This window comes from Budorcas taxicolor, chromosome 22 (assembly GCF_023091745.1).
Source record: "Budorcas taxicolor isolate Tak-1 chromosome 22, Takin1.1, whole genome shotgun sequence".
NCBI classification, from domain to species: Eukaryota; Metazoa; Chordata; class Mammalia; order Artiodactyla; family Bovidae; genus Budorcas; species Budorcas taxicolor.
The window spans coordinates 46,265,570-46,291,734 of record NC_068931.1 but is presented as its reverse complement, the minus strand read 5'-3'; the positions used below and the strand labels follow the sequence as shown (position 1 = coordinate 46,291,734).

The 26,165-nt window shown below is 41.8% G+C and overlaps 1 protein-coding gene across 1 annotated transcript in view; it reads left to right on the top strand.

Annotated features, from left to right (window-relative positions):
• The first annotated feature begins 3,328 nt into the window (after positions 1–3,328).
• Positions 3,329–26,165, top strand: part of EPG5 (ectopic P-granules 5 autophagy tethering factor) — a 138,374-nt gene continuing 115,537 nt past the window's right edge. Inside the window, 9 exon segments of the mRNA XM_052660349.1 lie at positions 3,329–3,400; positions 14,359–15,303; positions 16,066–16,309; positions 17,172–17,308; positions 18,136–18,243; positions 19,152–19,225; positions 21,630–21,735; positions 24,602–24,716; positions 25,132–25,282. Of these exon segments, the coding sequence (XP_052516309.1) occupies positions 3,338–3,400; positions 14,359–15,303; positions 16,066–16,309; positions 17,172–17,308; positions 18,136–18,243; positions 19,152–19,225; positions 21,630–21,735; positions 24,602–24,716; positions 25,132–25,282 (1,943 nt within the window). The 5' untranslated portion in view covers positions 3,329–3,337.

The window sequence follows — 26,165 nt, the reverse complement described above, 5'->3', positions numbered from 1 at the left end:
ATAGAGGTTAAATAAGCAGGGTGACAATATACTGCCTTGACGGACAGCTTTTCCTGTTTGGAACCAGTTTGTTGTTCCATGTCCAGTTCTAACTGTTGCTTCCTGACCTGCATAAAGGTTTCTCAAGAGGCAGGTCAGGTGGTCTGGTATTCCCATCTCTTTCAGAATTTTCCACAGTTTATTGTGGTCCACACAGTCAAAGGCTTTGGCATAGTCCATAAAGCAGAAATAGATGTTTTTCTGGAACTCTCTTGCTTTTTCGATGATCCAGTGGATGTTGGCAATTTGATCTCTGGTTCCTATGCCTTTTCTGAAACCAGCTTGAACATCTGGAAGTTCACGGTTCACGACCAGGGTATATAAAATGCATTCTGAGTGAAACTGAGGAGGACCATGTGGGTGTGGGGCCTTTCTGGGAACAGAACACTTGCCCTTTCCCCAGTGTCTCCTGCCTCTTCTTTGTAGAAAAACTTTAGCCTCTTAGGCCTTCCCTGAGTTTCAAAGAGCAAATTTAATCAAAGAAGTGAAAAGCTATAAAAACAAAGGAAAGCAGTCTAGCAAGACAGCATAATAGTAGTTTAGCCATAAAACAAAGTCAAGTTCCTTCAGTTCCTCCTTACAGGCTATAGATAGTATCCTGAGTCATATCTTTGTTTTACAGACCCTAAAAACCCCAACAGAATGAAGACATTGACTGCATGCTGACCACCAGCATGTAGACCCCAGACCGGTTCGAACCAGAAAACTGCAATTAAGATTCCTGAAACATCATCTGTTACCTCACCATCAAGCGAATAGAGAATTGAGCATGAACTGATCGTGTGCCTTCACACTATCTTAAAAAAGCCTCCACTATAAGTCAGTGGGGATTTGGGGTCTTTTTGCTTGTTTGCCTTATTTGACCCTACAACAAACACTGTGCTTTTCTTCACCATAATCAGGGGTCAGTAGGTTGGTTTTGCTATGAGCAGACTCTGGGTGAGCAGACTCAAGTTTGGTTCAGTAACATGAGCAGCTGGGTAACTGCTTTGTTGTTTTTGAAGATTTGGGATCAAAATACATGAAACTGTGTTACTGGAAAACTGGGTTCACCTCTTGCTGGGTGTTGAGCCAAAAGTCACTAAGCCAGAGGTCCAGAGACAGAAGAATTTATCACTTGCAGCAAATAAGGAGAACACTAGGGAATTTTCCCAAAGCAGTGTCTCCCCTATCAGCAAAAATGGGGAAATTTTAAGCTAAGGGCATATGTATATTCATTCAGCTTGAACTGGGGCAAATGTCACCATATTTCCAAGCTTTAGGTGGCTGAAGTGACAAGGATCAGAAAAGATCAACATATCATTACTTAGGTTCCAGCTGATCTAGTGGTTGAGTGCTGGGGCTTGAGTAGGGGGAGTGGTAGGGTGTCTAAATTCTGCAAAACAGCTGAAGAAAGTGCCTACCCTTTGAAACAGAACTGGAAGTCTTTATAACTGATTTGTTATCTTTGCTATTGTTACTTTTCTAGTCTGGTAATACTCCTTTGTTCTTTTGTTCCCTTAAGATCGTCATTACTGAGACTCATTCAAAGGGAAGCACTGTGGCCAGGCTTTACAAAATGGATTAGGTCTAAAAGGACTTCCCTAAAAAACATGAATAAAGTATAAGGCTGATTAAGTTGCCCCTAACAGATTATGTTCAGGGAAGCCTAAAATGAAGCTGATAGAAAAGTTAAAAAAATAAAATGGTTCCTCTTATGTCAAATAAGCCATGCCTGGTTTTCTTTATCTGGGGATTCCCTCCCAACCTCAACCTATCTGCTTACAACTGTATTTTATATGTTGTTAGCTCATAAGCAAGGCACTGTAAAGACTCCATCTCTGGAGTCCTTTCCATTTCTCATGCCATATTCTTGGATAGTTTCCCTTGCCACCCACGTCTCAACTATTTTATACCACCACCAGACAGAACAGCTCACATTAATTTCATTCATCAAATAATCAATGTTCATTGAGCCTAACATGTACAGGCTACTGTTCTAGAAGCCCTTGGGATGCCTTAGGGAACAAAACAAAGACCCCTGACTTTAAGGATCTTACATTCTAGCCAGGTTGACAGACACAAACAAAAACAAATTATAATAGCATTTTAACAGGCACTAAGCACTAGAATGAGCCAACTGTTCCCATCTGGAATTTTTAAATGAAGGTGTGTAAAACCCATACGAAAAACACTTCTATGGGTCTTGTCTTTTTGCCTTCTCTTCTGCCCTCTTTGGTGCAGCTGTCTCTTTGCTGCCTATGATCTGGAGAGTAATGATAATAACTACCATTTACAGTTGGTCCATAAAGAAGGCTAAGCGCCGAAGAATTGAGGCTTTCGAGTTGTGGTGCTGGAGAAGATTCTTGAGAGTCTCTTGGAATGCAAGGAGATCAAACCAGTCAATCCTAAAGGAAATCAACCCTGAATATTCATTGGAAGGACTGCTGCTGAAGCTCCAAATACTTTGGCCACTTGATGGGAACAGCCGACTCATTGGAAAAGACCATGATACTGGTAAAGACTGAAGGCAAAAGGAGAAAGGGATGATAGACGATGAGATGGTTAGATAGCATCATCGACTCAGTGGACATGAATTTGAGCAAAGACGGGGAGACAGTGGAGGACAGATGAGCCTGGCGTGCTACAGTCCATGGGGTCACAAAGAGTTAGAAATGACTTAGCAAAGGAACAACAACCATCATTTACAGATATGCAGGCGTGTACCAGGCACGTTAACGATCAGTCCATTTAATCTTCTTTACACTGGTAAAGACAAGTATTATCTTTCTCCTTCACACAAGAGGAAACTGAAACGCCCACCTGGAAGGGCATCAAGGTTCTTGAGCACAAAGCATAGATTTAGGCTGACTGGTCCTAGTTATCTAAAGGTCAAAAGAAGGCTAACAAGCACTCTCCCCAGGCTCCTTTAAGCCAGCTTGGGTGAGGTGTGCAAGCACTCCGGGGATCCAGACCCAGTGCAGCTTAGTGGAGGTGCCGGCGATAAGCACGCGACTTTACTCGGGGGAGTAAGCCGGTCATCCAAGACAATCCCAACCCTGCGGCAAGTGGGGCGGAGCCAGCGCACGGGTTAGGGGGTGGGGCCTGAATGAAAGGGGGCGTGGCTACAATCCTCCTGAGAAAAGGCCTCCCGAAGTGGTTTGTCCCAAGTTGCGGCCCGTAGAGGCTCCGAGTTGCCGCCCCTCTCTGGGAGTGGTGGAGATTCGATCATGTGACAGTCGAAGGCCGGAAGTCGGCAGGTTGTGGAACGCGCAGGGTTTTGACAAAAACAAGCGGCGACTGAGCCATTGCAGGTTCTATGGCAGAGGCAGTGAGGCCCCCACGCCGGGCCAAGGCCAAGGGCAGCCGGACTAAAACCAAGGTGAGGGGAACTCTCCCATCCCACTCTGCCCAGCCCCTGGCAGTTGCGTGCTGTCTCCTTTTTCCTCTCTTCGGCCTCTCCAGCCAACTCTGCCCGTCCCCTGAGCCCTTCTCAGCCTCTGCTCCCACCTTCCCATATTTGATCCCTCTGCCCATCGACACCAGACCTGTTCCTCTGTTCCTTCTTCACGTCCTCCTGGCAGACTTTGTCAGGAGCCTGTTTTCTCTTTTTTCTCCTGTGATCGCTCTAGGCGCTTGGTTTTCTGCTGCGTTCTTGACTTCCCGCACCTAGGTCTGGATTTCGGTTGGGAAGCAGATTTTGTCTTCCCAGGCTCAGCTTTGACTGTGACTTTCACCTTTTCAACTTGTGAACATTTTGAGCCCCTCTCCGCATTAAGAGAAAAGGGACCGCTCTTCCACGAATATATACTCCGGTAGAACTTTACGGTGGGCGACAGAAAGTAGACTGTAGTGATGTGGCTTTTCAGTTTAAAAATGCGAGATGACAGTGGCGCTGCTGTTGTTTATTTCGTATTATCCTGGCTGATTGTGATGGGGCGTGAATGACTAGAGGTGAAATCAGAGAGAGATTCACACAGCAGGGACTGGTTTGAATTTTCTGGGTTTCCTGGACTATACTAACGTGTGGTATTAGTGTGGTTTTAAAGTTGCTCTTTCTTGTTTTTAGGTGCAGTCTGGGTTTTGATTTTGTTCCCATGTTTTCTGAAATGACATGTGTTTTACAGTGAACAGAATAAATGCTGTGTGAGAATAGCTGGACATAGATAATTTTGGCTTATCTTAAACTGAATTTATATTAAGGAAATAATGAGGATAGTATTAAAACGACAGCAAATTGCCTTTTCTACAAGTAGGTGATGTCTACAAGTGCAGATGTGACTTAAAAATAATACCAAAATAGGAATTTCTTAGGAGAACAAGATTTTAACAGGAGACTGGTGTTCAGAGATACCATATTTAATAAGCTGTAAATGATTTTATGCACACCAGTGTTCTCAGGTCTGTGAGGAGTTATTCTTTGGAGAGAAAGCCATTTTGCTACCTAATTCCAGAAAGATTTTTAAGAGAAATAATTTTGCATTGTATTGAGCTATCTAAATGGACGAGGAAGTAAAAGGCCATTCGTCAGCCATTCAGCATAGTCCCTGAACGCAGAATACAGTTAACATCAATCTACAAGGAGCTGAATCTTAATTCTCAATCTATAGTTAGTTTTTTTCAGAATGAATGGTGAAACTAAAGCCTAGATAACTTAAGTGATAAGCCGTAAGTCATACAGTTAGTAAGAGAACTCAAGTTAAAACCAGAAATCTTAATTCTCAATCCAGTAGCTTAGTAATTGTTCTGCATATCTATGTGTATCTGTGAAAGTCGCTCAGTTGTGTCTGATTCTTTGCAACCCCATGGACTTGTAGCCTGCCAGGCTCCTCTGTCCACGGAATTCTCCAGGCAGGATACTGGAGTGGGTAGCCATTCCCTTCTCCTGGGGATCTTCCCAACCCAGGGATCGAACCCAGGTCTCCCACATTGCAGGCGGATTCTTTACCATCTGAATCATCAGGGAAGCCCATATGTATCTATAGATACGATGTTATAAATACTTGAAAAATAATTATTAAGAGAATTCCCTGTCAGGTTCTCTTATTTAGAACAGGGTTTCTAAAATAAAAATTAAAAACCAGACTTTTAAATCCATTATGAAAAGTCATTTGCTCATTTTATATTGGCATATTGTGGGCAACTTCCCTATAGAAGTTGGGCTTCCCTTGTGGCTCAGCTGGTAAAGAATCCGCCTGCAATGTGGGAGACCTGGGTTCGATCCCTGGGTTGGGAAGATCCCCTGGAGAAGGGAAAGGCCACTGACTCCAGTATCCTGGCCTAGAGGATTCCATGGACTGTATAGTCCATGGGGTCTCAAAGAGTAGGACACAACTGAGTGACTTTCATTTTTCCTGCTTTAGGGCCTTTGCTCATACTGTTTCCCGTGCCCTGACACTTTTTCCAGTCCCTCTTCACCTGCTCATTCATGAGGTCTCTGCTTAAATAGTACTTCCGTCTTTATCCACATAATCCCCCCACCCCAGTAGTGCTTTGCCCCTCTCTTTGTCACTTGTCTCACTTGTTATTTTGTTAACATCTCTCTTCTTCCTTAGACTGTGAACTCAATGAGGGAGGGACCTTTTTCCCAGTACCCTTCACAGCCCTTGTAGGCATTTGATAATGGTTGTTGAATGAAGGAAAAAATACCAGTATTGAAGAATATTGTTTCCAAGCTTTGTGGCTCAGAAGAGTTTACTCTGGGAAATTTCCTCTAGGTAGTGTGAGAAAACAAATGGGAAAAAGTCCACCATACCAGCAAGGCCCTCATACTTGTCAGTCTAGAAAATGAATTCTTCTTTTAGAGTAAACAGATTTATTTCTTAGTGCTGGTTGTGGTTTGGCTGTGATCCTGAAGCCCAACATTAATGAAGTCCTTTACCATTGTGGAATACTTTGGTGACTGTTTATGGAGCCATATAAAGTAGTTCTAAGAGGGTGGTTCCGGAAGTGAGTAGTGTCATGTGCTTTTGCCTTTAGATGGTTTGAGTGGCTTCTGACCCAGCAGCTGACCTGTATTTCTTAATGTTAATCATCTGGAAGGTGACCTCACTTTGTTTGTTTGCGGTTATCTGGTGCTTGTCACTTGGTACACAAGAGATGTCCTGACAGGTTTCACCTTGACTTCATTGATCTTGGTAGGTTGAGAACAGTAGATTTCCTTTATTTATTACTTATGGTTGCATTGGGCCTTTGTTTCTGTGCTCGAGCTTTCTCTAGTTGCAGCAAGCGGGGCCTGTTCTTTGTTGACTGCAGGGACTTCTCTTGTGGAGCATGGGCTCTGGGTACATGGGCTTCAGTACTGGTGGTGCTGAGGCTTAGTTGCTCTGCAGCATGTGGGATCTTCCTGGAGAACCAGGCATCCAGCCTGCGTCCCCTGCATTGGCAGGTGGTTTCTTAATCCCTGGACCACCAGGGAAGTCGAGAACAATAGATTTTTAGATTGAACTTCCTCTGCAGAAACAGTGTATTTTATAGTCATGGAAAGTATTTTTAAAGTTAGTATTAAATTCTGAATGCTAGCGACTCATTAATAGTAACAGCATATTGTAATTGCTAAGGACCGACTGAGATGTGTCCCAGAAAACTGATACCAGAAACAGAGGCCTTTGCAGTCCCCATCCTCACTTACTCCTTGGCCTAGATGACTTCTCCCTCTTAGTCCCTCCCTCCTGTGAGTGACTGTAGAAGTGAAATTGGGGGGTGCTCTATACTGTTGAGCTCCTTTTGTGCCTCCTAAGATCCATATTTTGTTTTTGCTGAATAAACTACTTACTGATCACCCACTATGTCCCAGAAATTCTTCTAAGCACTTGGGGTGTAAGTGAAAGTGGTAAGTCGCTCAGTTGTGTCCGACTCTTGGCGACCCCATGGACTGTAGCCCGCCAGGCTCCTCCTCTTTCCATGGAATTCTCCAGGCAAGAATACTGGAGTGGGTAGCCATTCCCTTCTCCAGGGGGTCTGCCTGACCCATGGATTGAACCTGGGTCTCCTGCACTGCAGACAGATTCTTAACCATGTGAGCCAACAGAGAATCCTGAGATGTAAACAGGGGGGAAAAAAGAAGAACCTGGCCTTAACATAGCTTGTGTTCTAGAAGCAGAAGACAAAACAGAAAACTCTGTAAATAAATAAGTAAATCATAGATTAGAAGATAACAAGGGCTACAGAAAAAGATAAATGAACTGGGTAAGGAGTTGAGTACTGATGAGAGATTAGGATGGGTTGTGATTTTTTAATAGTCTGTCAAGGTAGTCCTTGTTGAAGATGAAATTTAAGTAAGGACAGGAAAGAGATGAGGAAGTTAGCCATGTGGATCTTGGAAACAGTTGGGGCAAATGCCTTAAGGCAGTGGCATGTCTGTGCTGACTTGGGGACTGCAAGGAGGCAGTGTGGTTTGGGTAAATGAGAGGCAGAGTGAGTGAGGGGAGAGTAGCTGAGATGAAGTCAGAAAGGTGACATAGAGCTAGGTCAAGTAGGGGCTTGTAGGCCAGATGGCCTACACGTGTATGGCCTTTCACTTGTGCTTTGAATGAAATATGCAGTCACCCCAGGGTTTCAGGGAATGGCAAGCCACTCCAGTGTTCTTGCCTGGAGAATCCCACAGACAGAGAAGCCCAGTGGGCTGCAGTTGGTGGGGTCGCAAAGAGTCAGACACGACTGAGTGACTAACACCCCCCCCCCCCCCACAGGATTTCAAGTGGAGGGGTGATATAACTGAAGTCATTTCAAAGGGTCACTGTGCTTGCTTCAATGAGAACAGTCTGTAAGGGAGCAAGAGGAGGAGTAGAGAGACCATCTAAGATTTTTGCTGTGATCCAGGCAGGAGGTGATGGTGTCTTGGTCTGGAGTTTTAAAGTGTAAGTGATGAGAAAGGTTTGAAATCTGGGGGTTTCTGAATATCTAGCTAAGAAGAGATCTGTTGGTGTTGTGGATATGGAATGTGAAAACAGTCAAGGATGACTCTGAGATGGAGGAGGCAGTGAGTAGAACAGCTGTTGGGGGAAGATGAGGAATTCAGTTTTGGACATGCTAATTTTGAAGTAGGTGTCTCTTAGACCTCCAGCTGGGTTGGGTATGTGAATCTAGAGTATGGGAGAGCGCTCCAGGCCGGAGCTCTCTTTTATGAGCCATTGAAAACTAGAGTCCGAGTTAAGTTACCTTAGGAGTGAGTGTAGTGTAAAAAGATGACAAGAAGAGACTCAAGGGCACTCCAATTTTGAGAGCTAGGGGAGAGGTGGAGAAACCAACAAAGGAGTGTGATGGGAGGTAGTGTGTGTCCCCAGGGCCCTTACCTGAGTGTGGGATTCTAGAAGCTGAGAGAATCCTGTGTATGAGAGGAGGAGGAAGAGATCAAGCATGGAAAGTGCTGTGGATACATGAAGTAAGATTGTGAAGAGCAACATGAAAGAAACGGCAGCTGAGAGATGTTGTATTCATAGCAAAATGTGTAACCCCCATCTTTCTCCTTTTTATTTGTAAAGCATTCTTATATATCCCAAGGAGCGGGTAAAATTCCCCTGAGGGCTCTTGATCTTATAGTTGGACCCTTGTGTCCAAGCCCTTTTATCTCTTCTGTGCCAGGCATTGTGCTAAGTGCTGTGAATATAGACATTCATGATAAACTGTGCCTGCACTTAACGTGATCCCATGGAAGTTTTCTGTGTAATGTGTACAATTGAACCTTTATCATTTATGAAGTAGCTCATCAATAGTTTCAAGGATAGAAAGAGGTTGTATTTTTTTTTTTAACTTAGTACAGTTTAAAGCGGAAGAACTGCAAGTGATATATGGAAATTTCCCATTTATTTTCCAGAACTTAAAAATCACTTTTTTTTCCCTGATTACAGAAGTGCTCATTGCTTAAAAAAAGTATGTATCTGTGAGTGTATACACACAGAGAGAAATGTACAACACAGAAATGAAATGCCCCAAATTCTGTCTCTTGAGATAACTGTTTGTAGCAGTTTGTTATGTTCTTTAGGATTTTCCCCCTACACATATGCCAGCACTCCAAGACATATTTACTACAATGTATGGTTAACTATTAGAGTAGGAGATGGCACCCCACTCCAGTATTCTTGCCTGGAAAATTCTGTGGACAGAGGAGCCTGGTGGGCTGCAGTCCATGGTATCACAAAGAGTTGGACATAACTATACATGCACCCATCCACACACATGGTTAAGTATATATATATATTTTATGTTTATTAACAACTCTTCCATTTCTATATAACTTCTTGATTTCTCCTGGGGAGTTATTTTAAAATTGATTCTCTACCTGTATCTAACTTAGAGATCAAAATAAAGAAATATTGATTCTTTCTAATCTCTAGGCCATTTTCAGTTGTAAGAAATGTCTTTTGGTTAAAATAAAATTAAGCTCGAATTTTTTACGGATAACTTGATAACATGTGGAGTTCTGTTTGAATTTTATTTTATGATCTGTATGATTGTTATATATGCAACATGTTCTGGTTACCTCAAGTAGGCAAAGTAATTGTTGGCTTTCTTTTTTATTTTTAAATGAAATGTTGTGTTTTAAGTGTAAGAATATGTTCAGGTTTTGGCATAAAAGTTGTTTCCTCTGAATTCATTGGCTAATTCCTTTGCTTTCTGAGAGGCATATAAAAATAAACTTCTGAATGTGCTAGAGCACATGGTAACTGTAAATATTTGTTGGATAATTTTTTCATTTTAGGATTCTAGTACTTAGGGGCTCAGCATGTGGTTGGTACTCAATAAATTCTTGTGAATTATGAGTTATCATTTTTGTTTCAATAAATATATATTGAACAAAGGGTCAAAAATCAGGCAGATCACATCCAAAAAGGTTAAGATATAGTCCCTGGTCTGAAGATACTTGTGGTCTGTTTGGGGTACACAGTGTAAAGATAAATAACCATATGTGGTGGCTTGTGACCAGGACTGGATGGTAGGTACATGCTGCAGAGTTCAGAGTAAAACGTGTGGCGGAAGTCTTGATGTGGTCATTGACAGTTTTGTCTTGAGAAAGGATCATCAAAGGCCCTGAGCGCCAGAGTTAAGAGGCAGTCTTTAGTTAAGTGGAGAGCCATGATTGTTTTGTGGTGTTTGGGGTTGGTTGTTTTAAGGAGACCAATCTTATAATGGTGTTTGGGTGAATTGATGGTGGGCCAGAGGCTGAAGGCTTGGGACCTTTCAGTGAACTGAGCCATCGGGAGCTCACCACTGCTTAGAGCCCTGGCGTTGGTGATGATCACAGTGTACGCACCCAGAGGTCCTGTCCTATCCAGGGGTCTGTGAGGGGCAGGGGCAGACCTTTGCTACCCTCAAACAGTTGTACCTCTCACAGTTGTTCATCCTTCCCTCCCTACTGCCTTCTCTGATATGTCCAATCCGTTCTTTGAATCAAATGATCTGCTTCTTCTCTCTCCTTTCCCCTACCTCCTTCCCTGGAGCAACTCCAGGGTAATTCCTTCTTGGACCTAACTTCTGTAAGAACACAGGTGCAGAATTAAACAGAGAAGCACTGAGTTATCCTCCCAAGAGAAATAAAGCCCAAAGGCATGTGTTCCTCCCTGGGAGGGTTCAGAGGTTTTTAAAAAAATTCTTTGATGATCTAACCACAGTATCTGTTGTTCTTCTGGTTTTGATTATTCCTGTGAAGGTAGATCTGGTGGAAATGAACTTTCAGGTTTGTTAGTAGCAACTGGAGACTTCATTTTGTTTAGCTGAGGGGAAGAATTTGAAATTGCAAGGGCAGTGGTAGAATAGAAAAAGAGGAAGTGGTTTGGTGGGGTCTGAGGTGGGCAGCAAGGGACAAAGGGAAGTTAAAAACTACCTGAAGGACAGGCTGGAGAGGAAGCCTGAGGTGGCCCGTGGGTTGAGGGAAGTGTGTCTTTGCTGTGCCCCTGACCACATGGCCCATCTGGGCCTACTTCCAGCTTCCTATTCTCTTTCCAGTTAGCATGTAACACCCACAAAGGTCTCTAACAGTTTAAGCAAAGAGAACTAAAATTTTCTCCCTCTATTCCACATTCAGCCTCTAATTCCTTACTTTTCACTTACTTCTCAACTCTTTTAAGTTTTCAAAATCTTCCATCTTTTCATCTGGCAGCTTGGTTGAGATATAATTCACACACTGTACTTACTTAAAGTGTATAATTCAGTGGTTTGGGGGATAATCACAGGGGCTGGGTCACCATCACCACAGTCAGGAATGCCACTCTCTTTTCTGTAGAGGAAGCATTGTGTACCATCCCACTAGCAGTACGTGAGGGCACTAATTTTTCTACGTCCTTCTCAACATGTATTATTATCTGACTTTAGTCATCTTAGTGGGTGTGATGTATTACCTCATTGTGACTTTGATTGCATTTCTCTAATGCAATCTAATAGTGTTGCACATGTTCTTATGTGCTATTTGTATTATCTTTGGAGAAATGTCTGTTTAGCTCCTTTGCTTCTTTTTAAATTGGGTTGTTCTTTTTAAAAATTCTGGATATAAGCCCCTGATAAGATAATGGATTTGAAGACATTTTCTTACATTCTGCGGAGCTGTCTTTTCATTGTCTTCATATTTTCAAACTTAAAAAATTTTTCTGATGTCCCAATTTATCTGCTTTTTTCTTTTGTTGTGTGCTTTTGGTGTCGTGTCTAACAAGGCTTTGCATAATCCAGGGTCATTAAGGTTTACTCCTATTTTTTTTTTTTTGAAAAGTTTAAAAGTTTTAGCTCTTATATTAGGTCTATGATCCTTGTTGATAATTTTTGTATATGATATAAGGTAAGGGTCTGATTTTATTCTTTGGATATCTGGTTGTTAGCACCATTTGTTGAAGGCTGTCTTTTCTTGGCATCCTCGTTGAAAATCAGTTGACTTTAAATGTATCAATAAGAGTTTATTTTTGGATTTTCAGTTCTAATTCATTGATCTATTTGTCTATCCATGTGTTAGAACCACACTGTCTTTATTACTCTAGTTTTATAGTAGATTTTGAAATAGCGAAGTATGAGATTTCCAACTTCATTCTTTTTCAAGATTGTTTTATCCATTCTGGGTTCTTTGTATTTCCTTAAAAGGTTAAGGATCATCTTGTCATTCTCTGCAAAAATGGCAGCTGGGATTTTGATAAAGGTTGTGTTGAATTTGTATATAAATTTTAAGAGTATTGCCATATTAACAGTATTGTGATCTGATCCATGAATATGGAATGTTTTCCCTTATTAAGTCTTTAATTCCTTTCAAATTTCTGTAATTTTCAGAAGATAAATTTTACACTTCTTTTGTTAAACTTATCTCTAAGTATTTTGTTCTTTGTTATAAATTGTTTTCTTAATTTCATTTCATTATTGTTCAACTCACTAAAGTGTGGCCTCTACCCTGATGAGTACACCAGTGTTTCTCTACTGTGGGAACCATTGGCCTCCTCTCCTAGTCTTCTCTTTCTGCCTTCTCAATCTGACCGACCTATTTTTTATGGCTAGTGTGCTAAACATCACTGCAGTGTAATTGGATCCACTTTTTCATTTTCTTATAAATACTCACATGATGCTTTCTTGCTATTCATGATTTTAGGCATTTTGATAAAGTGCTTTGATTGCATTGTGTGGCTGTTTTCTGAACCTGATATCTGCGGTTCACAGTGTGGATTAGAGCCACTGTGGAGGGACACATTGCTTCTTGGATCACTACTATTTGTAAATGTTTAGTAGTTCATTACCAGCGAGCTGAGCTCAAATTGCATTTCACAAACATTCGTCTTTTCTTCTTAATATTAGGTGCATGTGACTGTTTTACTTTTTTGGTTATTGTCAACTTTTATTATTTTTTTTTTGCTGGACATTTGCAGGATAGCATGATCCATAATCAGTTATTACTGTGTAACTATCATTTTGCCTTTCTTAAAATTTCATAGTGAAAGGGAAGTATTTGAGTGATTCAGTCCTTTTTTAGTTTCTTTGAATGTAACAGTTTTATTTAAATAAATAATAGATTTCTCCATATTTCTTCTTTTTTTATCCAGCCTTTTTTCCTGTGTATCTAGTTTGTGTGTTAATACCAGAGATACTTCAGTTTGAGAAAAATCAAAATATATTTTATCTTATTTTTTAAATGGATAAGATTTTTTGATTTGGGTTTTTTTTTTCAACTTAATTTTGGATTTAATGAAAAGTTACAAATATAATACAGAGAGTTCCATACTGAACTTTCATCTAGAATCTTCTTTTATCTTATGTAACTGTAAATTCTATGCTTCAGGGCATTTATTACCACGAGAAATTAACGCTGGTGCAATGCTGTTAACTAAAATATAGAGCTTTTTTGGATTTCAATGGTTTTCTTGCTAACGCCCTTTTTCTGTTCCAGAATCCAGTCCAGGATCCTCCCTTGCATTCAGTTACTATCTCTCCATAGTTTTCTCCAGTCTTTTGATGTTCCTTAGTCTTGTCCTTGATGATCATAACACTTAAGTTATTTTGTAGACATTCCCTTAATTGGGGTTTTTGTCTGACGTTTTCTCATGCTTAGATTGAGGTTATATGTTATTAGAAAGGGTACAGAAGAGGCGGTCAGCCTTCTCAGACCATAATATGGGAAGGTATTACTCATTATAATAACCCTGATCACTTGGTTAAAGTGTGGTCTGCCTGGATTCTCCACTGAAACTTACTGTTTTTCCCTTTGTAGTGACTAAATATTTAGGGGATACTTCGAGACTGTATTCTGTTTCTGCTTAAATGTTTACTCTCATTCATTAGTAGATCTTGCCTCTTGCCTGTGGGAGTTGTTATCATGGTGTTTTAATTGTGATTTTCTGTTTTTCTCATTCTGTTCTACATTTATTAATTGGAATTCTTCTGTGAGGAAGAATGCTACCACTTTTCCATTAAGAAAAAAATACATAATATAAGTATGTATAAGCTCATGAATATATATTTTATTCTGAGGGTTATAATCCAGTATTATAGCTATTTATTTTATTGCTCAAGTTGCCCTGACATTTTCTGCCTAAATTTTGAATAAATATGTTTGTTAAGATGACAACCTACTGAAACCTAAGATACTTGGAGACTGTTGTCTTTTATTTAACCACTAGCAGAATGGAGAACAGCCTAATTAAGACTTTCCTCCAATCTTAATTCATAATTTGTTGTTTATTTCATGTCTTCCCTCTGTTGGGATTAGATTAGTGAATCTCCCAAATTTAACATTCTCGAAATTGAATAATACAACATATGAAGCACATTGCTTAGGAAGTGAATTTAGATTTTTTAATACAATTTAAAAATTCCTCATGTTGAAAGCATGTTATTGCTGTATTACAAATTATTTCACGTTGTTCATATTATTTTTAGGAAAAGAAGAAATATGAAACCCTTCAGAGGGAAGAGTCTGATGAAGTCTCCCTTCCACAAACCTCCAGAGAACTGGAAATCCTTACTCCAGCTTGTGAATTCAAAGGAGATGCTCTGAAGGAGTTAACTGATTCCCAGCTCCAGAATGAAGCTAGTGGAGAAAATGAGAGTGAAATGTTTGATGTACCACTCACCTCCTTAACTGTAAGCAATGAAGAGTCTCTGACATGTAATACAGAGAGCCTAAAGGAGGGACAGGAGATCAGAGCCTGTGTTGGGGACAATGCAGTCGAGCTGAAGGTGGATCCTGAAGGCAGTGTTCGAACCACAGTAGAAACCCCCGAGAACTTTACTGAAATGGAGAAAGATACATTGGTACAGTGTAGAACTTCAGAAAGCATACAGCAATCTAACGTTTCTTATATTCAGCAGGAAGTGGAAAACTTGCAGGTCAGAGAAACTCAGAATAGGAAAGAAGACAAAGAAGCCTTGGGTCTTTCTTCAGAGGTGCTACAGAATGTTGGCTTGCAGAGTTCTTGCGAAGCCAAAGACATTTTTCAGCCACCTAGAGTGAAAAAACTGTATCCCCAGTTGCCAACTGAAATTGCTGCGGATGTACCAGCTTTGGTGGCAGTGAAATCCTTGCTTCGTAATGAGCGACTCTACCCGGAGCTCCCATCTCAACCAGAAGTAGTGCCATTTAATAAAGAACAGCTAAAGATCTTTGAGCCTGGTTCATGGCTGGAAAATGTCGAGTCATATTTAGAAGAATTTGACAGCATGGCTCATCAGGACAGGCATGAATTTTATGAGTTACTTTTGAACTACTCACGCTGTAGGAAACAGCTGCTGCTGGCTGAAGCTGAGCTCCTTGCTCTGACGTCTGATTGCCAAAATGCTAAAAGTCGACTGTGGCACTTCAAGGAGGAGCAGTTGTCTGTCCAGGTGTGTTGACTGGTGTTCTGTAAAGTTGGCAGGAACCCGGGGTATTTGCAGTGGCACTCCTTTTCCTGTGATGTGATCAAGGTCTGGAATTTGCTCCTTGTACTCACACTGACCTTGTACTCACTCTTGACAAATTTGGTGGTGAAGGGAAGCTGGAGGAGATAACAGGGAGAAACGTGTGATTTCCCCCATCCCTAATCTTCATTCCTTTGGAGACCTGTGTATCTCTTTGTAGGTTGGAAGGAGCCCATAGAGAGGGAGACTTGAAAATACTTGAGAAAGGGGTTTAAAACAAAGAACACAGCTGTAGGGTTAACACTGGAAAGGAGAGAGGTTTCTTTCTTTTGAACAGAATCACAAAGAATGATGAGGGAACGTTCAGAGATGTTTTGAGGTCTCTTGAAGTTGAGGGGATATGACCTTGACCTCACTGTTTATAAAGTAGAAGGTAAGATTGTCGATTATGAAAGGTCTTAGAGACAAGCCCTTCTGTTTTCTTGCATCTTTCCCCTACCTACTTCCATCTTAGCGTTTCTCTTCTCTGAACTTGTGATGCCTTTGTGATTGGCATCATACTCCTTGGCACCTGGTTATGTATTAGTTTTATAGTTTTCTATGTGGTAGTATTGTTCCCTCACTGTGATTTTTAAGCTCTTTGAAGATGTACTAAAGCCTGTGTATCATATACCAATTGCCTGGTTACATCAAGAGCGAAGGTAACTGGCTTCATATCTTACATCTTACCCTTTTGTCCACTGCTAGGGTATCTGTGCAGATCAAGTGAAAGTTTCAGGCCATCATCGCTACCAGAGAGTGGAGATGAATGAAAATGCACTGGCTGAGCTAAAAAAACTGTTTGATGCCAAATCTGAGCACCTCCACCAGACCCTGGCTCTGCATTCTTACACTTCTGTGCTCTCACGATTGCAAGTGGAGTCTTATATCTACTCATTACTCAATAGTTCGGCTGTTCTGAGATCTTTAGCAATTCATCAGGAAGGCCAAGGTGTGTAAGTAATGAAAGCCTCACTCTTTCTTGTGGTCTATAATGAAAAAAGAATTGAGGGATACAGTCTGGTCAAATTGAGTGTGTGCTGATTGATGTTTATAAGGGACCACCATTTGTGCTTGTGTCTTACTTGGCATCTCCCAGCACAAGTTAGAACACCTACCTTAATACCATTTCTTGAAAGCAGTGCCAGGTCTCCCTTCCCTGGGGACTGTCTCTCTCCGCTTCTGTAGGAAGCTGTAAGTTTGCTGTTTATCATTAATGTCTCTTACTGTCCTAATGTATGTGCTTGTTACCAATTCAAGTCCAAATACAGTTTCTGATTCTAAAACCTAGAACCCTTTTTCATTCTCTGTCTATTGCACTTTAGTTTTGCTTGTCCATTTTGTTGGATTGTTTAATTTTCATCAGAACGTTTATAATGTTTTGTATTTTTAATCTTATTTTGGATTTTAAGAGATTAGCCTTTACTATGTAATGTGTAAAGTGTTAATTATGCAATTTTTATTTCTTGGAGGAATATTTGACTCATTTAGATAAGAAATCCTTCTCTTTGTGGTTTTCATAACTAATCAAAGAGCTGGGGATGGCAGAGATCTGCTGATGTTTAAATAAAAAATAAATTTTGATGAAGTTAATTTTTTCTTGCTCTGAACTACTTCACAAAGTTAAATACTTTTTTTTCTGTTTCTATAGTGGAAATTCATATTTTGATGTAGCTTTCCTCCTTGGATGTTCATGTGAATTAAATATTTTGAATAGTTTATTCTCATTGTTGTTGTTTTTTAAGAAGAGGCACTAAAAGTTCTCCCCGATACCATTTATAAGGGACTCATTTAATCCTGTTTTTAACTCACAGCTTCTAAACAGGTGGAGAGCGTCCCCTCTGACCTGTGTCAGCTGAAGGAGTGCATTAGTGTCTTGTTCACGTTTACCAGGAGAGTTAGTGAAGATACTCAGTTCCATGACGATGTCCTTCTCTGGCTGCAGAAATTGGTGAGGAAATAGGCATGGTAGTCTTTCTATTATTTCCCTGATAATTTAAGAATTATCTCTTATATCCTCATAGATTTTTCTTCAACAGCTTATTCAGCTAATTCGTTTAATGTGTTAGTGACATTTTTTTTGCTCATGACACACAGAAATAAATTATCCTTGTCTAGTGCCTTGTTAAGCACATAGTGCTTTTCTCTCTGATAAACTTGATGTTCAGTGATCTCTGGTCTTCAGTTTCGGAGGAAATGGAAGTGTGGGAAGTATGCTGAATTTAAGTGTATTCGGAATATAGGTTTGTTGTTCATATCACTTTTGTTTAATCATATGTTAATGCTATACTTAACATTTTTTTTTAAGGGAAAAGAATCAGGTTTTGGGAAATTTAGGAAAGATACTAGGTGCCTTATGGGATGAGGGGTTGTTTCTTGATTATGTTTCTCAATGGGGCTCCCTTGGGTGTTTCTTTTAGGTTCATGCTAGAGTTCTTACATGTGGACTCAGGTTCTAAGCATACTTGGATTTGAGAAACTTGCAGACTGGAACTAGATTAAACTACTTGACTTACAGCTATAGTGTTTTGTAATTTGCCAGATACTAAAAATTGGGTTTGCAGAGAAACTGCTTATGATATTTTTATCATAGTGCTCATAGATTCTTAGTCCTCTGTGTACCTCTGTGTAGAAACTCAACCAGTCAATGGTATATCTTATGTCTGGTTACTCTTTTGAAAGATCACATGTATTTAAATACCAGATAAATGATTGCACTAGGCCCCTAGAAATAGTTGTCTTAATAAACAGTAAAATTGTACGTCCTTTGTTGTTCAGGTATCAGTGTTACAAAGAGTGGGCTGTCCTGGAGATCACCTCTTCCTTCTAAACCATATTCTTCGATGCCCAGCTGGTGTTAGTAAATGGGCTGTTCCTTTCATCCAGGTATGATGAATGACTTTCTAATTTTGAGGAGAATGGGGGAGATTTTGTTAAACATTGTTCCTGAGGAAGTTGCTTTCAGAAATAAGCCTACTTAAAATATATTGATATTTAAAATAAAATTATTAGGATATATCCAGCCTGTATAGGAGTTACTATGCTGCAACTTCTTGGGCCACTGAAAATTGCTGAAGTTAAGGTAAAGATGCGGAAGTTTAGTTGTAGTGTGGCATGGTAGTTTCAGTAGTGTTTAATCCTGTGAAATTTCTGTGCAGGAAAGCTTGCTAGGACTTTTTTCTATAATATTCAACATTGAATATTCAATAAATTCAACATTCCTAAATTGATCCATCCTACACTGTAGTTGGTGCAGATAAAAAAGAAACCACCAGCATCTCAGAGTTCTTTAGTACTAGCAGAGATCTCACATCTGCAGGATCACTTTAGGCATTGATTGCATGGTTTATGGTTTCGCCTCTCTGCTGCTTGCCTTAGGGTTGTGTTGTTACTCATCACAGCCCCTTCTGATGGGTGGGTAGGAGCCAAACGTGTACCAGGTTCCTTCTCCATTTTATCTTTTCTCTAGTATTTCTGGTGGCAAGAAATTTGAATTGTTTTAGGTAGAAGGAAGTTTTTAAAAATCTCATCTTTGGATTAAAATAGCAGTATAATCCTCCATCTCATATTTCAGGTAATTGATGTAAATGACTGAGCTGCCTCTGTTCTCTGAGTGCATAGAGCCCAGTCAGTACTGCCAGGTAACCTCTGAGGTGTTCTCATTCTTGTGGATGAGGAGCCAGTTTCACCTCTGTTTTCTTAACAGCGCCCTTGTCAGAATGCTGGTGAATTAAGACTATGGCTACTTGGGTTGTTGGTTTTCTGCAGTATGCCTTTTTCTTTTCTGATTTCAGATCAAAGTGTTGAATAACCCATCAGGAATCTTTCATTTTATGCAGTCCCTTGCCCTGCTGATGTCTCCTGTCAAGTAAGTGTGGAAGAGCTTCATAAAGTAGAAATTAAAATGTTCTGTCAAACAATTGGCTTCCTAAACTGCCCAGATCCACGCAATTGCTAAGGGAAGAGTCAGCATTCCAGAATTTAACAGTTCAGCTTTTCTTAGGGTTTAATACCCTTCGTCCCAAAGTGACCCTCTTTAACTGCTTTTTTTTTTTTAAATTGATTAACTTTTTTGGGTGCCTCCTTTTAATGGATCTGCCATTCCGGCCATATATGTCATTGTGGTGCTGTGGGGAGAAAAAGTTTCTTTCCTTCGAAGGAGAGATTTAGTGGCAGAGGTAAAAAAGCACAGTCAAAGAGATTCAAGTGCCAAATTGTGTGGTGTTGGAGAAGACTCTTGAGGGTCCCTTGGACTGCAAGGAGCTCCAACCAATCCATTCTGAAGGAGATCAACCCTAGGATTTCTTTGGAGGGAATGATGCTGAAGCTGAAACTCCAGTACTTTGGCCACCTCATGCGAGGAGTTGACTCATTGGAAAAGACTCTGATGCTGGGAGGGATTGGGGGCAGTAGGAGAAAGGGATGACCAAGGATGAGATGGATGGATGGCATCACGGACTCGATGGACATGAGTCTGAGTGAACTCCGGGAGATGGTGATGGACAGGGAGGCCTGGCGTGCTGTGATTCATTGGGTCGCAAAGAGTTGGACACGACTGAGCGACTGAACTGAACTGAACTGAATCATCGATGCTTCCCAGGTGGCAACAGTGGTAAAGAACTCACCTGCCGATGCAGGAGATGCAAGAGACACAAGTTTGATCCCTGGCTTGGGAAGATCCCCTGGAGAAGGAGATGGCAACCTGGAGGATCCTATAGACAGAGGAGCCTGGTGGGCTACAGTCCATGAGGTCACAAAGAGTCGGATGCAACTCAGCTGCACACACACACAATTGATGCAGTAGAAAGGAGTAGAGTAGAGTGGAGTAGTCAGAGGGTTCCAGGTGAATGAGCTGGATTTGAAGACTGGAACTGATTTCAGCGGGAAGAGGAGTCGGGAGGGCATTCACTGCAGGGGGAGAAGGGAACGGTGGCCCAGTGTGCAGGGAACGTAGCTGTGCAGGGGGCACGTCAGAGGCCAGCTGGACTGCAGTGAAGGGGTGCGTGGGAGATGATAATAAAGATGAACAGCTAGGGGGGAGTTGGATTATAGAAGACCTAGAAATTCAGAGAGTTTTGAGATGGTCTGGCTTTTGTAGCAATTGAGGGTTTTTGAACATGGGTAAAAGTTGTGTTTAAGGAAATTAGGGTGGACTGGAGGTAGAAGATGCCCTTCTGCTTCACTGAGTCATGGTTGCAGAGGTCTGGCGCTCCTGGCTTTGGAGCCCAGTCCAGCATCTAGAGGGCACATCCTTACGTGGGGAGAAGGCAGGCTATGTCCCGGTGACCTGGAACTGTGTTACTACCACGGGCTCTTGATCCAGGAAAGCCTATCTTCCCCGAACCTGAATTGAGGTGATAGCAGTGGGAAGCAGAAGGTGGGAAACTGGAAGGTCATCTTCCCAGGAAACAATTAAGAAGCTGATTAAATAAGGAGAATGTGGGGGAGGGGTGGCTCAGACCTGCCTCTGTAGACTGATTCTGACTGACTGAGAGGCTGTTGGCAGCCCTCAGAGACTGAGAAGAAAAGGCGGAGCTGCCAGGGAAGGAGGAAGATCTGAGGTTTACGGGAGGACACATCTGAGTGACAGGTACCAGTACCAGTGGACGCGTGGAGCTCTACGGCTGGAGCCCTTCAGGTTGCAAGCTGGAAGTCATGGAGGAGAGCTCCTGGTGGAAGCACGGAATGGATGAATTTTTCAGGGTCAGGCCAGAGAGGAGGGAACAAGAGAGCTGAGAACCGCGTGGTGGTTTCAGAGAAGGAGCTTCTGTGGTTACACCGACTTGTTAGGTCCAGCCAGCACCATGTGAAAGCCTGGCCAGCAGGAATTCCCCTAGTTGCCTCTCTCTCACCGCCTGGATGCAGGGACTGTTCCTACACGTGTGTTTAGATGTGGTTTCCCCCCAGCCGGCTTCTGCATTACCTGCAGATTATCCTTTGCTCAGTTAAGCATGTTTCCTGAACACTTCGTGGGCCAGTTAGAACTCAGGTACCACGCAGTCCTGGGTGTGCAGAGGCCCCACCAGAGGCGGGCGCTGTGCTGGCATAGCTGCTTCTCTTTACTGACCCAGGAGGGCCATAGTCTCTGCATCACTGATAGTGAAGCTTTGGTCTCCTTGAGTTTTAGCCAGTTATTATTTCTTGTTTTCTGATTCAAACCACTTGGAGATTGTGTTGATGTCCACTCTTCTTCAAGGTGAGTAGACAATCCAGAATGCACGCGGTGGGCTCTCTGTGTTTATGTGATTGGAGTGGTTTCCTTTGTCCTTTAGAAACCGAGCCGAGTTCCTGTGCCACATGAAGCCCAGTGAATGGAATCCATCCTCCTCGGGGCCTGCGTCCGGGACGTGGACTCTAGTAGACGAGGGGGGAGAAGAGGTAACTCGTCATATCTGTAGCGTTTTAATGAATCATTTCTGAGCTCTCTCATGTGCCAAGTATCATTTTAAGCACCTCTCTTGTATTAGCCCAATTTAATTCCCCCAACAGCCCCACGAGGCAAGTACTGTTTTCATCCCATATTAGAGATGAGGAAACAGGTGCAGGATGGGGGTGAGGGAATTTGTCCCAAATCACAGGTCTCGAGCTTTGTGCTGAGGCGGTGTCTGCTGCCTCCCTTCTCCAGACCATTGCTGCATAGCTGGGAGAGTTTGGACCTGGAAGTGTTCCCATACTACATACACTTTCTATTAGGCTTTTCTTTTATGTAGCATCCATTTTCTGGGCTTGGGATCTCACCTACAGATACTCTGAGCCTTTCTAATAAAGAGCTGGATCTTACCAAAGTGGGCTTCCCTTATGGCTCAGCTGATAAAGAATGTGCCTGCAATGCGGGAGACCTGAGCTCACTCCCTGGGTTGGGAAGATCCCCTGGAGAAGGGAAAGGCTACCCACTCCAGTATTCTGGCCTGGAGAATTCCATGGACTGTGTAGTCATGGGGTCCCAAAGAGTCGGACACGACTGAGCGACTTTCACTTTCACTTCTTACCAAGGTTCTGCCTTAACACTGATAAACTTTCTTACCTAGATCTTCTCATTTGAAAGAAGATAATTTCCTATTTTTAGTGAGAATTTAATGATCAAAATCCAGTTTCTCAGATAATACTTACTGAGTTTTCTTTCTACTATTATACATGGCTAGTGTATTGGTAAACATTTTTTTTTTTTCCCTTCCAGCTAGTTATCTGCCTGCCTTAGTGTGTCTTTATGGTCCAAATCCAGATTTGACGTGCTTGTCCAGGATTGGCCAGGAACTAAATTTACTAAAACACCTTCTCTTTAAAAGGAGTTGAGAATTTTCAGTGGACACTCCTTTGAATGACACGTGGCAGCTGTGGGATCATGTCTGTGTATTTACCCAGCTGTTCATTCAGAAGCAGGAGCCCCTTCACACTCAGTGGGCTCTTCCTGGGACTTGTGGGAGGTGGGAGATGGTGGTAAATGATGTGGACGTGCAGAGACTGAACAGTCCTTCTGGAAAGAGCTTCTCGGGTGCAAAGTGGTATTCTGAAGATGGATCAGGGTTCCTTCTCCCTGCCCCAACCCCCCCCCCCCCCAACCCCTTGCCGCCGCCCAAGACTGGCCTCTCCTGAGAGAGGAGTTTTTTTTTCTTGTTGGTTTCCTCCATTTAATCCCAAAGATGGATAGTGGTTAAAGACTCTGGAACGGTGTCTTAGCTCTCACTGGATGTTGAGTGGATTCAGGAACCTAGGGTGGGAACACTGGCAGTGCTGGCAGTGCTCAGAAAAGGCCGAGAGTGGGAGACATCTTGCATTGCCCACATCAGTGATTTCTTAACAATGGCTGTATATCAGGACCATCTGGGCAACCTTGCCCCAGTCTACACCCAGCTATCCAGATGTTTAAAGCCTCCATGGTGATTCCGATGTACAGCCAGAGCAGAGAACTACTGCTCTGGGTGGAATTTCTGAGGCTCTTATTTGCTTACTGTTTAGGATGTGTAAGAGGGTAGAAATGAGTGGCTTCAGGAAATTATGATAGTCCCTTGTTGAAATTGAGGTGATAATTCTTCAGGATCTCTGGGTCTTTTTATAGTTTCCATTTTTTTTTAATTTAAAAAAATTAAAAATTATTTACTTATTTTTGGCTGTGCTGGGTCTTCGTTGCAGCACACAGGCTTTCTCAGTTACAGCACACGGGGGCTGCCCTTCATTGCAGCGGCTTCTCTTGTTGCGGAGCACAGGCTCTGGGGCACTCGGGCTTCAGTAGTTGTAGCGCATAGGCTCAGTAGTAGCGGCAAGCAGGCTTTAGAGCTTGGGCTCGCTACTGTGGAGCAGAGGCTTAGTCGCCCTGTGGCACATGGAATCCTCCTGGACCAGAGATTGGACCCGTGTCTCCTGCATTGGCAGGCAGATTCTTAACCACTGGACCATCAGGGAAGCCCCAGTTTGAATGTAGTATATCTTAGGTCACAAATCAATTTGGTTGCTAAGGAGACTTCAGTGCTGTGTATCAAACAAAAAAGGGCTTCCCTGGTGGCTCAGTATAGAATCCACCTACAATGCAGGAGACATGGGTTCAATCCCTGGATTGGGAAGATCCCCTGGAAAAGGAAATGGCAACCCACTCCAGTACTCTTGCCTGGGAAATCCCATAGACAGAGGAGACTGGCGGGCTACAGTCCTAGGGATCTCTAAAAGAGTCATACGTGACTTAGCAGTTAAACAACAATAGTTAAATAAAACCCCCAACTATTTCCTGTATGTGAGCTCTGTGTATGACTGCTTTACTTTTATCCTGTTTTCAGTGGTACTGATTGATGACAGAACTTCAGATATCCATAGCAAATGCTAATTGCTTCTTGATAAGTCAGTTGACTATTGCAGTAAACTTTAATTTGGGGGAAAGAAGAGGCTTATAGATAAAATAACTTGGACTCGAGTGCATGGCTCTTTAATTGATACTGTCAAAGCACTGAGATTTACAGTAAGATCCCTATACTAGAGGAATTCATCTTCTTTGGGATAGAAATCTAATGAGAGCAGTGTCAGCCACTGAGGAATGGATATGACTTGGTCCACATAAAACTGTACTTGCAGTGTTAGGGGATTTACAGGTCATTCAGTAGAACTGATAGCGTAAATCTCTGTCCTGGAGAAGTCCGTGAGGACTCATGAGAATGCAGCTGGTGTACCACTGAGACCTGTGATACTGCAGCTCCTTAACTCTGTGCCGTGGTGTCATCGCATCAAATCAGCTGATAAGACTGCATCTTTTCCTTAGGATGAAGACCCCGAGACCAGTTGGATTCTCCTTAATGAAGATGACTTGGTTATTCTGCTGTCACAGTTCCCATTTCATGAACTGTTTCAACATCTTCTTGGGTTTAAAGCAAAAGGTAGACTAATTTCTTTTGTCATACAGAAACTGTGGTAGTGGCAAGCTCAAACACAGGAACTTAGCATCAGGTCTTACATCTTGGGTGGGCTCCTGATTTTGGGTTCCCTATGCCTGGCTGTACTATGTAGAGATGATTGTGTCTCTGTGGTGAGGCTTCTTTCCCCTCTCTTGTGATTGTAGTTTCCTCTGTGGGGCTTAAATACTAAAGGTCGACTAGCTCGCACATCTCCCAGCCTTAATAAATGGTTTTGGTTTTGTACTTCATCTCAAGTTTCCCATTTCTCATTGGTATAGGAGCCAGAGCATAGGGTTCTCCCTCTTGACTTTGTTTCTTCCTTAATAGGTTGACGTCCGTATCTTCCAGTGTTTTTCCATTGTAATTACAATTTTTTTCCTTTTCTTTGAACTTTTAGGTGATTATTTACCCGAAACAACAAAACCTCAAGAGATGATGAAAATTTTTGCCTTTGCTAACTCCTTAGTGGAACTTCTGGCCGTGGGGCTGGAGACCTTCAATAGAGCACGCTATAGGCAGTTTGTCAAGCGAATTGGTTATATGATCAGGTAATACTGCTCTTGGTATATCTATTAGCCCTAGTTAGTCACAGACAATGTATAATTGTGATGGTGGGCATTTTATTGGTAACAGTTCATGTCTTATTTCTCATAAAAGTAAGAATTTTTTTCTTCATCATCTACTAGATGGAAATTTTAAATAAATACTTCCAGTCAGAATATTTGGTTAATTATCTCAAATTTAACTGGTTTGCTAGACAATTGTTCTTGCAGTCAGGACCTTCAAAGCAGTTGGGTTGACCTTGGCCAGAGAGAAGGAGTCGAAGAAAATACAGGATCTTTTCCCTCCTTTCCTCTCTTCTCTTCTGCTTCCTAACTTTTGCCTAGAAATTGTTATATAGCTGTGGAAAATTTGGCAGTAGCTCTTTTGCAGTATTATTTCCCTGTTTTCTCTCTTATTTATTCTTATTCTGATTTCTATAAAATACCACAAAATTGCAAAGACTTCATCAGTGGCTCCTGTATTTGAATTGGGAAAGCATTATCATTCATTTGTGTGAAAGAAGGGTTTTTTTTTTAAATTATCAAAGAAGAGTAAATTCTGAGAAATGTACTGCTTTTCACTGAATTAACTTACATCCAGGAGGATTCTGTCTCATCAATCTTTTGATTTTTATGATGTATATAAAACATAGTTATTTCATCCAACCTCCCTTACCTTGAAAGAAAACTTACAAAAAACTACAAAACTTCCCCTCCTTCCGTACTTTTGTTTGTAAAGCATAGTTGATTTTAATTATTTCAGGTATATATCCATCATATTCATAAAGCCAGGTAATGATATAGGATGCCTGGAGTTCTTGAACTCTGCGCAGTCAGGCTTTTCCTCCCAACACTACCCAGACAGCTCTGAAGAATGAAAGTTGCTAAT